This window comes from Momordica charantia (genome assembly GCF_013281855.1).
Source record: "Momordica charantia cultivar OHB3-1 chromosome 9 unlocalized genomic scaffold, Mcharantia_2.0 BLBB01000009.1, whole genome shotgun sequence".
Classification (NCBI taxonomy): Eukaryota; Viridiplantae; Streptophyta; class Magnoliopsida; order Cucurbitales; family Cucurbitaceae; genus Momordica; species Momordica charantia.
The window spans coordinates 500289-511723 of NW_028275167.1; the positions used below are offsets into that span (position 1 = coordinate 500289).

The 11435-nt window shown below is 37.4% G+C and overlaps 2 protein-coding genes across 5 annotated transcripts; both read left to right on the plus strand.

The window, feature by feature from the left end:
- Positions 1–1645: 1645 nt before the first annotated feature.
- LPA66 (Pentatricopeptide repeat (PPR) superfamily protein) lies at positions 1646–4481 on the plus strand. Its single transcript, XM_022296345.2, has one exon. It carries the CDS (start codon positions 1835–1837, stop codon positions 3767–3769), a length of 1935 nt encoding a protein of 644 aa, XP_022152037.1. The 5' UTR covers positions 1646–1834; the 3' UTR covers positions 3770–4481.
- Positions 3808–9278, plus strand: TMKL1 (transmembrane kinase-like 1). 4 transcript variants are annotated; one of them, XM_088117628.1, is made up of 4 exons: positions 3808–4769; positions 6184–6401; positions 6434–7780; positions 8517–9278. In XM_088117628.1, the coding sequence occupies exons 2-4, from the start codon at positions 6350–6352 to the stop codon at positions 9161–9163; spliced, it is 2046 nt and encodes a 681-aa protein (XP_087973754.1). In that variant the 5' UTR covers positions 3808–4769; positions 6184–6349; the 3' UTR covers positions 9164–9278. The 4 variants fall into 4 exon arrangements, with proteins under 4 accessions (XP_087973754.1, XP_022151993.2, XP_022152002.2 ...); XM_022296301.2 differs by adding an exon at positions 5502–5570 and having other exon boundaries at positions 3815–4769; positions 6184–7780; XM_022296310.2 differs by having other exon boundaries at positions 3815–4212; positions 4596–4769; positions 6184–7780.
- Positions 9279–11435: the final 2157 nt, after the last annotated feature.

Sequence of the window (11435 nt, forward strand, 5' to 3'; positions counted from 1 at the left end):
CCCTCTATAAATAAGAGTACAAGGCTTTAGGTGGTACATGTTATTATCAATTGAACATTTTGCCTGACTTAAGTATTAGAGTGTGTTGGACTTAGCGCCACATTGGTGTGTAGGTGTTCGTTGGACCTACTTGGTGTTGCATCTTTAATCGGCCAATTCCTACATCAACATCATTTGATACCATCGTGGGAAACAAGATAACCAATGTTGAACCCATTCTTCACACTCACCAACATTGGACATGGGCAAGAGTGTAGAGAATCCCATCCGATCAATCCTTGAATAAGAAGGGTCAAATTATGAATAGCATCAAAGAGGGTGTGAACTCGGGGGCCCAAACACCTGGTGTCTTGAGGCGCTTCCTCTGATGAGATGAATCAACTTGTCTCAAAATGTGGTAAGGTCAGACAAGTTCACCGTGCTAGAAGAGAAGGTGAAAGAAATGAACCGAAGCTTGATTCTACTGGTGGAGATCATGAATTGTGAGATCTAGCAAGAAGGTAACTAAGGGCGACCTCTCAGCGAGATCTACCGCAATTGTAATATTCTAATATTAGTTGAATCAGTGACTTTTTTTTGTTCATTTTCTTTAAATACAACAAATATGAACATAAAAGATTGAACTTCTAATCTCAGGAAGAATAAGACGCCTTAATTTGAGGTATACTCACGTTGACAAGCAAAAAGAGTTGTATTAATTAATTTGGAGGATGAAATTAGATTGCAATCCAAATCTTTTTCCCATCTCTCACAATCAATAAATTATTAGTGTGAAACCTCAATGTCATAGCTAAGACCTTCTTTTTTTGAATAGTCCACAAATTGAGATCATTAAATCCCTTTATTATACCATGCATGTAACTGTCATAAGACTTCCATCACAGTATGATTTTTGTTATTTAATACAACCGTTTTATAAATAAAATAATATGCTATCAAAACATTTTTTTTTATTACCCATTGCGTAAGTATCTACAACCCAAATTTGATATTTTCTTTTAATTTTGGAAGGATGAACAGTATTTTATCCTAAATCCTCCGTGATATCATTTAGAATGTTCTTTAATTCTTTTTACAACTTACAAGCACTTCAAATTTCTATCTTCATCTTCATTTGAACAAGAAAGCCATCAGAAGAATTGTTTTGAACCATTTAAAAGTTCAAGTTAAAAATAAGACTTTTCAAACTATGAGAATATAATTGGAGATATTGACATAGACAGTCTAGTAAAGTTTTCACTCTACTCATATAACCTACGTATTGAAAATTCTTTTTTCTAACCTAAATCAATATTTTATGTAATTAACGACCATGACGCCTAGTAGAGATATATTGAATTGAGATTAAATTAATATGTATATAAACCATTAAATTCTCGTGCAGGAAAATTTCATGAAAATTCGGGCAAGTTCGGGGTGAGGTATCAACGAACTCACCCGAGTTTTGGCTGAGATTTTTTGTTTTAGAGTCAACTTTTTCATCATATTAAGGATGGTTTCGTACTTTCACTCTCACTGGCACGTCAGAAAAAGTTGATTTTGGTTATAAAAAATAATTTTGAATTGATAGGTCATTTGAGCAAATCATAGACATTTTTGGGTCAATGCAGTCAATATCCCATATAATTGAAACATATTTCAAAGTTTTAAGAGTACAATTGAACTTGCTTTTAGACAATTTTCGGAGAACTATCAAATACCATTGAATTGAAATTCACAACCAAGCCAAGCCACTTAATCCTCCCTCTCCATTGGTTGCTGATCATCTCTGTTTCTGCAATCTGCTCATTGCTCAGCCCAAAACCCAAAGCCAGTTTTTCAAACCTTCCCACCCATGAATTCCACATTTTACAACCCAAATGCCGGGACCCTCAATTTTTCAGCTCAACCGCCATCAATCTTCCCAAAAGCAGTAGCAGAATGCAAAAATGCCAGAGATTTGAAGCAACTCCACGCCATTTTGATCAAAACCGGTCAAATCCATGACCCCCTCACGGCCGCTGAAGTGATCAGATTCTGCGCACTTTCACCTCACCGCGATATTGGTTATGCCCGTGCGGTTCTCCGCCAGATTCCGGAGCCCAATTGCTTCTGTTGGAACACCATTTTGAGAGTTCTGGCTGAGTCCAACGACGAACATCTGCAATCGGAGGCGTTGCTGCTCTTTCGCGGAATGTTGTGTGATGGGCGTGTGAAACCCAACAGATTCACTTTCCCTTCCGTGTTGAAAGCCTGCGCTAGAACTTCGAGGCTTCGAGAGGGGAAGCAGGTTCATGGGATGATTCTGAAGTTTGGTTTTGACGGGGATGAGTTTGTGATTAGTAATCTCGTTCGGATGTATGTGATGTGTGCGCTCATGGAAGATGCGTATTCTCTGTTTTCTAAGAATGCAGTTAATTCTGATGGGCCTTATCAAATGGCTGTAGATAAGAGGAGAGAAGAAGGGAATGTGGTTTTGTGGAATATAATGATTGATGGGCATGTGAGACTTGGGGATTTAAAGAATGCGAAGTACTTGTTCGACGAAATGCCTCAAAGAAGTGTAGTGTCATGGAATGTCATGATATCGGGGTATGCACAAAATGGGCATTTCATGGAGGCCATAAACATGTTTCAACAAATGCAAATTGCCAATGTTTCTCCAAACTATGTGACTTTGGTGAGTGTCTTGCCAGCCATTTCACGAATTGGCGCACTAGAATTGGGGAAATGGGTCCACTTATACGCAAGAAAGAATGAGATTGAGATCGATGATGTGCTTGGTTCTGCTCTGGTGGACATGTATTCCAAATGTGGGAGCATTGAGAAGGCACTTCAGGTCTTTGAGAGGCTGCCTAAAAGGAATGCCATTACTTGGAGTGCCATAATCGGTGGATTTGCAATGCATGGTCGCGCAGAGGATGCAATCAAGTACTTTAACTCGATGGAAGAAGCTGGCGTGACTCCCAACGATGTTGCTTTTATTGGAATTTTAAGTGCCTGCAGCCATTCAGGGCTAGTGAATGAGGGTAGATCATTTTTCAACCACATGGTTAAGATGGTTGGGCTAGAACCAAGAATTGAACACTATGGATGCATGGTTGATTTACTCGGCCGTGCTGGGCATCTGGAAGAGGCTGAGGAACTTATCAAAAACATGCCAATCAAGCCAGATGATGTGATATGGAAAGCTTTGCTTGGTGCTTGTAAAATGCACAAGAATATAGAGATGGGTGAGCGTGTGGCTGAGACGTTAATGGAGTTGGCTCCTCATGACAGTGGATCCTATGTTGCTCTCTCAAATATTTATGCTTCTTTGGGAAATTGGGAGGCAGTTTCAGGGGTGAGGTTGATGATGAGAGGGATGGATATCAGAAAAGACCCTGGATGTAGTTGGATTGAGATCCATGGAATAATCCATGAGTTTCTTGTAGAAGATGATGCCCATCCTAGAGCTAAAGAAATCCAGGCCATGTTGGGAGAAATTTCCATGAAGTTAAGGTCGAAAGGCTACAGACCAAATACCTTAGAAGTGTTTCTCAACGTGGTTGAAGAAGAAAAGGCAAGAGCCTTGCAATATCACAGTGAGAAGATTGCAGTTGCGTTTGGATTAATCAGTATAGCCCCACAATATCCACTTAGGATTGTTAAGAATCTACGTATATGTGAAGATTGTCATGCTTCTATAAAGCTTATCTCCTTGATTTATAAGCGTCAAATCATTGTGCGGGACCGGAAGCGATTCCATCATTTTGACCATGGCTCATGTTCATGTATGGATTATTGGTAATTTTTCAGAGGCAAATGGCTGTTGCCTTTTGTACAGAACTGTAGAAGATTGGAGTATTCATAATGAAGACCCTAAGGAAAGTCAGTCCATTCTTGCTCGGTCATCTGCCTCGGTGAATTATTTATTTATATACTCAAGGCAGTCCGGAATTTGCTCCACAACTAAAAATATTTTGATCAAAACCATACACCGACTTGCATCAGTGATTACTTAAAACTTCTCTATAACTGGGTGTGCCCTCTAGCATTATTCTAATGGCTCACCTCCAACTAATCCTCGAAGAAAATGTCCAGTGTTTACATGATACTGCACTATCTCTGCAGGAAATTGAGTGGCTGAAGCCATATTTTCGAGGCTGAAAACCGAGGCAAAAAAAGTCCCCAAGGGGGTTAGGAGGGAAATTGCTGCTTAGTCAGTCCCTATCTGCGTTTGCCCACCCCAACGTGAGCTCTGCGAAACTAGGGGGATTTCTTTAAATATTCTAAGCCCTTACCACCAGGCTACCCTAGGAGTTTGGTGATTACTTTACAATCCACATATACTCAGAATCTAGATAGGGTTGAAATATCTTTCTAGGATGTCTCAAGAAGAATGGTTTCGTTACCTTCAATTTTTTTCCTGCAGTTAGTCCACTTCTTCCCAACTGTTGCAGTCTGATGTTTGCTAGAAAATATAACTTTGAAAAGTTAATCTGTTGTGATTTGCTTGTTCTTGCCTCATGTTGTTGATCGTAGCTGTATGAGTTCCTGCGCATGTTTTTCCTTTACACTTTTTTTATTTTTTTGAGTAGTACACTTTTCTTTGAGTACTGATAATGCTGCATCAGTTTCAATCTCATCAAATAGGTAATGAGGATGCTTCAACCATGCTGAACAAAATCCATCAAAAGCAAAATTGTGTTTGCTGATTTCTGAATTGAAGAGATACACAAAAAGCCTGTGGAACCACTTTTTAGCCCAAGGGAAAGCAACAAGCATGAGGTTTTGACATGATTGTTCAGGTTAGAAAACTTGTTTCTGAATTGAGACATGTTAATTATTGTATACCTTGTCTTCTTTATAATTTAGTACTGATTTTTGGTTGGCTGGACAGTTTTTGCTTGGTTTGAATTTTAAGCTGAGACACAAAAACAGGATAGCCTATTTGAAACGATCAAAGAATTATCCTTGCTTCTTTGCTCACTAAGATGATTCTTACATGAAAAAGGCATATCATAATTGAAACCCCTTTTGTTTATACTTTTTTGGGCCAGTCAAATTATGGATGCTACACAGAAAAGGTGATGGTCACTCACTTTGAATTCAAAATCCACTACTTGAACAGCCTCTTTCTTTCTTTTCTTCTCTTTTTTTTTAGATATTGTTTATTCAAATAACATTTTTAAAAATCAGGTACCTTTTTGTTTTTCTATGATATTTCAAAGAGTGTGGTACATTTTGTTAACAAAATTATCTAGTTAAGAGATGATTTTGAAGGAAAAAAAAAACACGAAATATCGTTTCATCTTCATCTTCTTGTTGTGAAGTAACTTGTTAATATTTGCCTCTATCAGCTTTTGTTTAGAAAGTACACCACATTTACAACTTTATTGTAAAGTTAAAGCAAGCAAGTGTGATGAGTGGTAAAAGATAATAATGAAAGTAAGATTGCTTTTGAAAGATCACATAACACATATAGTGCTTCTCCTTTTATCTCCCCATAACTTAAAAGATACATAATTCTTTGTTTTTAGGAAATGAATTATTCATTGCCAAACATTGGCGTGAGTTTGAATAGGAACAAGATTTGGTTGCACATCAAGGTAAACAATAAACTTCTAAAATCAATTTATTTATTATCCCTTTTTTTTCCCTTTTAATGCAGAGTCAAGAATACAAAATATATGTACTTCTAAAAAAACCATTTAATTTGTCATTTGTTATACTTTTTCTAAAATTAAAATTGTAATTTCCAATAGTGTGGTTGTTTGGGACATAGCATGGGTGGGGCCCACAGCCGAAAGAAGAATCACAACTGTGTGTAAACTCCATCAACCGAACTCTAATCTCTCACACACCCACCGTTGATCTTCATTACCAAAGATCATAGGACACGTGTCGATTGATAAGAGCTGGTTCAGAATAGGCCACACGCAGCTCCCCTGCAACTATCCGTTAAAAAGGACGAAACTTGGTGGGCTGTTCCATGGAAAATCTTTCTTTCCTCTTTCTCGACACCAACTTTGAAAACCCCAAAAAGAAAACGAACCGCAAAAATGAAAGAAAAGAAATATATTAATACAAATTTCAAGGGCGAGCGTGGAGAACAAAAGATGAAAAAATACAGAAAAACGCAGTAAATAATTCAAACAATACCCTATTCAGGTTTGTGATTCCAAGATGTTTTTAATCTGTCTGACGTTTGTCTTTGTACAGATCGGACGGTGGAGAATTTGGGAGGAAGCGTAATTGGACTATCAGTTCACTCATAGTCAACAGTCTGTCAGCTTTTCCAGGAAGAAAAAGAAGCTCTATTGACGATTCTATAAAACCATACCTTTACTAACTTTCCCATTTCTCTCCTGTTTCTCCACACTCAGTCATGGCGATTCTGAAGCTTTTTGCTCTCTGCATTTCCTTCTTCTTATTGATTACAGCCCCCCCAGTACAAGGTGATTCCTTATATTCTCCTTCTCTTCTTCTTCTTCTTCTTCTTCTTCTTCTTCTTCTTTTTCTACTGATGTTCAGCTGCTTTTGGGAAAAATCAGAGCTTCACTTGAAGGTGACACTCAAAACTTGCTTTTGTCTTCATGGAACTATTCGTTGCCTGTGTGTCAATGGAGGGGACTCAAATGGGTCTTCTCCACTGGAACTCCTCTGCTCTGCAGCGATTCTTCTTCTCCACAATGGTCTAATCTCACTCTGTTTAAAGACCCTTCTCTTCACGTTCTCTCTCTGCAGCTTCCTTCTGCTAATCTCACTGGTTCACTTCCAAAGGAGCTTGGTGAGTTCACTATGCTCCAAAGCCTCTACCTTAGCATAAACTCCTTGACTGGAACCATTCCCCTTGAACTTGGTTACAGCTCCTCTCTTTCTGACATTGATTTGAGTACCAATCTGTTGGCCGGAGCTCTTCCGCCGTCGATCTGGAATCTGTGTGAAAAACTTGCTTCTGTCAGACTTCACGGAAATTCATTATCTGGGTCTCTGCCGGAGCCTGCGTTGCCAAATTCGACCTGTAAGAATCTGGAGGCTTTGGATTTGGGCGACAACCAGATTTCAGGTACTTTCCCGGAGTTCATAACTAGATTTCAGGGTCTGAAAGTGCTTGATCTCGGGAAAAATATGTTGTCTGGACAAATCCCACAGAGTTTAGGCCAGTTAGAACTCGAGAAGTTAAACCTCTCAAACAATAACTTCAGTGGAATGTTGCCTGTTTTTGGTAACTCAAAGTTTGGCGTGGAGGCTTTCGAAGGCAACAGTCCCGGGCTTTGTGGGGTGCCTTTGAGAAGCTGTGCTGTGACTTCTCGGTTGAGTTCGGGCGCCATTGCAGGCCTTGTTATCGGCTTGATGACTGGGACGGTGGTTTTGGCTTCATTGCTGATTGGGTATATGCAAAACAAGAAGAAGAAGAGTACGAGTGAGAGTGAAGATGAGATTGAGGAAGGAGAAGATGAAGAAAATGGTGGCGGCATCGGTGGCACGGGTGGTGAGGGCAAGCTCGTTTTGTTTCAGGGTGGCGAGCATTTGACATTGGATGATGTCTTGAATGCTACAGGGCAGGTTATGGAGAAAACAAGCTATGGCACTATATATAAGGCAAAACTTGCCGACGGAGGTACCATTGCTCTAAGACTGCTGAGGGAAGGGAGCTGCAAAGACAGAAATTCTTGTTTGTCTGTGATTAAACAGTTGGGAAAGATTCGCCATGAGAACTTGATTCCATTGAGAGCTTTCTATCAGGGAAAGAGAGGAGAGAAGCTCCTCATTTATGACTATCTGCCTATCAGAACTTTATATCATTTTCTTCACGGTATGCACTGCACATTCTCTCATGTTTCTTTTGCTATATTCTCTTTTTCCCCTTTCCTCCTTTCAAATTAACCATTTGATTATTGAGATAGTTGCGTCTAAAGTCGTGTATTTGAAACGTGATAGCCACCTATTGGGACTACTAGTATCATAAGAAGTCCGCAACAAAAATGTAGTAGGATCACGAGTTATCTTGTAGGAGATTAGTAGCACTTATGCTCAGGTTATAAGAAAAGAAAAATGAGAAGTAATTCGAAGTATCAACTAAATATGGCTTTCACATGAAGAACTTACATCCATTACTTGATGAAAACATCTTACTCTTCTGCATTTTGTTGGAAGTGGCCACTTCAGTAAGGATCTTATATTCAAAGTCTTACCTTAATTCTGAACCATGGTTGTACTACATTTGAGAAATGTGGCCCATTGTAGCCGATAGAACATAAAAACTGCCTGAAAAGACTGTTGTGTATTGAATGGTTCTGTTCCACATACTCTTCCAAGACAACAACTTAAAATATCAAGCAAAATCTTCTGTCATTGTGTCCCATACAATTACAAGGCCCTCTGGTTGATTTCCAGGTCCTCGTCCAACTATAAATCAAGTTGTCCTAAGCATTAAAATGGCGATAAAATGGCGAACGGTCGAATTTCGTTTAGATGTGTGGCTATTTATGTTAAATATGTTTCTAGACTACCACTAAACGAAGATTTGTTTGCTTTCTGATCGAATGCAGAATCTAGAGCAGGAAAACCGGTGCTGAACTGGGCTCGGAGGCACAAGATTGCATTATGCATCGCCCGGGGACTAGCCCATCTGCACACAGGGTTTGAGGTTCCCATTACACATGGTAACGTGAGATCAAAAAACGTGCTTGTGGATGACTTCTTTGCAGCGAGGCTGACGGAGTTCGGGCTGGACAAGCTGATGATCCCATCGGTCGCAGACGAGATCGTGTCGGTAGCAAAGGCGGACGGGTACAAGGCGCCGGAGCTGCAGAGGATGAAGAAATGCAATTCGAGAACAGATGTGTATGCATTTGGAATCCTGTTGCTGGAGATACTGATAGGGAAGAAGCCAGGGAAGAGTGGGAGGAGTGGAGATCATGAGTTTGTGGATCTGCCATCAATGGTGAAAGTGGCAGTTTTGGAGGAGACAACAATGGAGGTTTTTGATGTGGAGGTTTTGAAAGGGATAAGAAGTCCAATGGAAGATGGAGTGGTTCAGGCATTGAAGCTGGCAATGGGATGCTGTGCTCCTGTGGCTTCAGTCAGACCCTCCATGGATGAAGTTGTGAAGCAGTTGGAAGAGAACAGACCAAGAAACAGATCTGCTCTCTACAGCCCAACAGAAACAAGAAGTGAAATAGGTACCCCATTTTGATCCCCTTTTTCTCTCTCTCTCTCTCTCATTTCATTATATTTTATTTTAACATGAACTTAATTGTAATACATGCTGATAGTGTTCATTCATATGCTAGTAAGAGGAAATTATATAAGTTCTTCTGGGTTATTTCTTCTTTCTTTCTTTTGCTGATTCAAAGGGTTAAAACACCGCCTAAAATCATGAATACTTCAATTTAGATAACGCGTCTATGCCAACACGTACCAGACACTTGTTAGCCCAATAGATGTGTGTCACAGAGTAGTTGTATTAAGTGAATATGAATCCAATATTTACGTGACACATTAATTATATTATTTAAAGATAGAGTATGTAGAGAGGTTATTTTAGATAGGTTCAAGTGTTTGGTGGCTCAATATTACCGACTAAGTTGATTAACGGCTTATCATACAAAAATTGAAAAATTGGGCCTATTAGAATATTTGTAAAGTATAACACAATTGTAAAAAGTTTAGAGAGAGACTTTTTTTTTTTTAAATTAAAAAAAAAACAATAAGTTGTTTTAGTATTATGAAGAAAATAATCCTGAGCATAGCTTATTAGCTTGATAATTAAGAAGCCATCGCAATTAATGTACTAAAGTCTTTTTCAAAGTTCGATCTCCATCATTAAAAAGAAAAAAACTTACTTAATTGTTACAAAATTTTTGGTTGATGGCTAGAACAATGTCACAGACAGCCATGAGTTGTGGTTAAAATGGAGAAACTTTCCAATAAAATATTTATTAATTACATGACTTAATATTAGTAGATTAGAACCAAATATTTTTCCGTTGAAAGGTCAACAAGCAAGCCACGTCAGCTTCCACATCGTCATCGTCATCTCATCACTGCATCTAAAAATTATTTTTCATTCTATTTTTAATAAAAAAAAGTTTAAATAATATTTTGATTCACTTCCATTAACTTTTATTTAGTTTCGGTATTTATATTTTTTAAAATTGAATATTTTAGTCTCTATTCGCAATTATAACGCAAACTTTTTAATACAAATTTATGATTATATTTTAAAGAATTTAGTAAGTGAAGTAAAGCGTCAGGTTAAATTTATAATCGAAATAAATAAGATATAAATGAAAATGAAGTTGAGACTAAACTTGTTTAGTACATGGATCAAAACAAACATTCAAATACTAAAATGAACCATAGTTGAAAGTATAGAAATCAAAACGAACATTTTGAAAATACGAAGGACAAAAAAATGAACTCAGAGAAATATCGAGACCAAAATAGTAATTAAACAGAAAAAGAAAAACTTATATTTCATTATTGCCAAAATTAGAGAATTCAAATGAAAGGTTGGTGGGAAATTAAAGATGAGATGCAGCTTTAGGTGGGAAAATGAGTTGCTATGCCCAATGCCATTAGTTTTCCCATATAATTGAAAGAAAACGCAAGGGACAAAGTGTTGAATGCATTAATTGTCCTCTCTTTATTGAGTATATACACAAAAGTATTTCATTTGGTGGAAGTGAGCTGCCTATATGTTAAAAAAGAAATTATTTTAAAAAATATATGTTAAATAAAATAATGGGGTTAGCGATTAGTTTTAAACTTTTTTTTTCTTTGGGCGGTGCCTATTTAGTCCTTATACTTTAGTCATCTTAAGTTTGACTTAATTGGTTAAAGCACCCAACTAAAAGATCGTGAGTTCAAATCTTCGTCCTCATATAATATTATACTAAAAAAAAGTTCATGTACTATAAAAAGTTACTAATAGGTTCCTAAAATATTTTCAAGATTGTGCAAGAAACACATATTGTTGCACTAAAAAAAAGTTCATCAACTTTAAAAAGTTGCCAAGAGGAAGGATTCTTGACAACTTGTTAACCAATATAAAAATATATATTATCCAATAATAATAATAATAAATAAATAAATAAATAAATTCCAACCCTCTTGGGACCGTACGTAAATCAATCTCTGAATAGAAGGGTAGTAATCTTGATGGTGAGAATTTGCATATATATATATATATATATATATATATATTTTGTAGATTGAACTTGAATCAATATGGCATATATAAATAAATTCTAACCCTCGAGGGCCTTACGTAAATTAGCCTCTGAATAGAAGGGTAGTAATCTCGAGGGTGAGAGTTTGCATATATATATATATATATTTAACTTGAATCAATATGACATTATAAAAAAAAAAGAGTAATACTAATTTTGATAGATGCCATATAGAAGTAAGTTTAGAAAAATTACTCGCAGATCTTAGTCTAAAAACAAAAAATTCTAATTACA